The sequence below is a fragment of the Sinocyclocheilus grahami genome, unplaced genomic scaffold (assembly GCF_001515645.1).
Source record: "Sinocyclocheilus grahami isolate Dianchi unplaced genomic scaffold, SAMN03320097.WGS_v1.1 scaffold5911.1, whole genome shotgun sequence".
Taxonomy (NCBI): domain Eukaryota; kingdom Metazoa; phylum Chordata; class Actinopteri; order Cypriniformes; family Cyprinidae; genus Sinocyclocheilus; species Sinocyclocheilus grahami.
In genome coordinates, this window is record NW_015510477.1 from 6,599 (window position 1) to 7,674 (window position 1,076).

Genomic DNA, 1,076 nt, shown 5'->3' on the forward strand with positions numbered 1-1,076 from the left:
TCTTCTCCATCTCTGACAACGCCTACCAGTACATGCTGTCAGGTGATGACTTGTAGCATTTATTTATGTTGTTTGTTTTCGGAGATTTATATTGCAATGTGTAAATAAATTTAAAATGCCAACTTTCTTGTTTTTTTCTTTCTCACAGACAGAGAAAACCAGTCTGTCCTGATCACGTACGTAATACACATGATGATGTCGCATGACATTTCTCCTTTCACCGATATTTTCTATCTATGCTGCATTTTATCAGTCTTTTAATTTGCTGTTTTTATTCTAAGTGGAGAATCCGGTGCTGGAAAGACTGTGAACACTAAAAGAGTGATCCAGTACTTTGCCAGCATTGCAGCAGCACCAACCACCAAGAAGGATCCATCAATGGAGAAAAAGGTGCTTCATTCCCAAAGATTCACTCATACTGGATGAATGAATATACCTTTAGCATTGCATACAAAAATAATTATTCAATTAATGATGTCTTCATAAGTTAAGTATTAGTCACAAATTCTCTTCCACTGTGACTTAGATTATTTATGGATTACTACTATTATTATTTTACAAGACAACATAAAACAATGTCATATGTCAATGGTATACCAAATGTTTTACACAATTATTAATAAAATTAAAATTTCACAGGGTACTCTGGAGGATCAAATCATCCAGTGTAATCCTGCTCTGGAGGCTTTTGGTAATGCCAAGACCATCAGAAATGACAACTCTTCCAGATTCGTAAGTGGGGTTCAAATTGGTGTACATATTTTATATTTGCTTCACAGTCTGTTGTATGAGCATGTTATATATTGTAGTCTTGCTATATTTACAGGGTAAATTTATCCGTATCCATTTTGGAGTCAGTGGAAAGTTAGCTTCTGCTGACATTGAGACGTGTAAGTACTTTACTGCCCAACATCATTCCAACAATCACACATTAATGAAATGTATCTGTTTTGTTATTCATCTATGCATCAATTCATTTAGATCTGCTGGAGAAGTCTCGTGTCACTTATCAACTCAAGGCTGAGAGAGACTACCACATCTTCTACCAGATCCTGTCTCAGAAGAAACCAGAACTG

General features: G+C 35.6%; 1 protein-coding gene across 1 annotated transcript; it reads left to right on the top strand.

Moving 5' to 3' along the window:
• Positions 1 to 6: 6 nt before the first annotated feature.
• Positions 7 to 1,076, top strand: LOC107577388 (myosin-6-like; the record flags this gene model as incomplete). The annotated part of the gene is made up of 6 exons (XM_016263472.1): positions 7 to 42; positions 149 to 176; positions 282 to 390; positions 640 to 732; positions 827 to 890; positions 982 to 1,076. Coding segments are annotated over exons 1-6 (399 nt in total), but the record flags the coding sequence as incomplete, so codon positions are not given.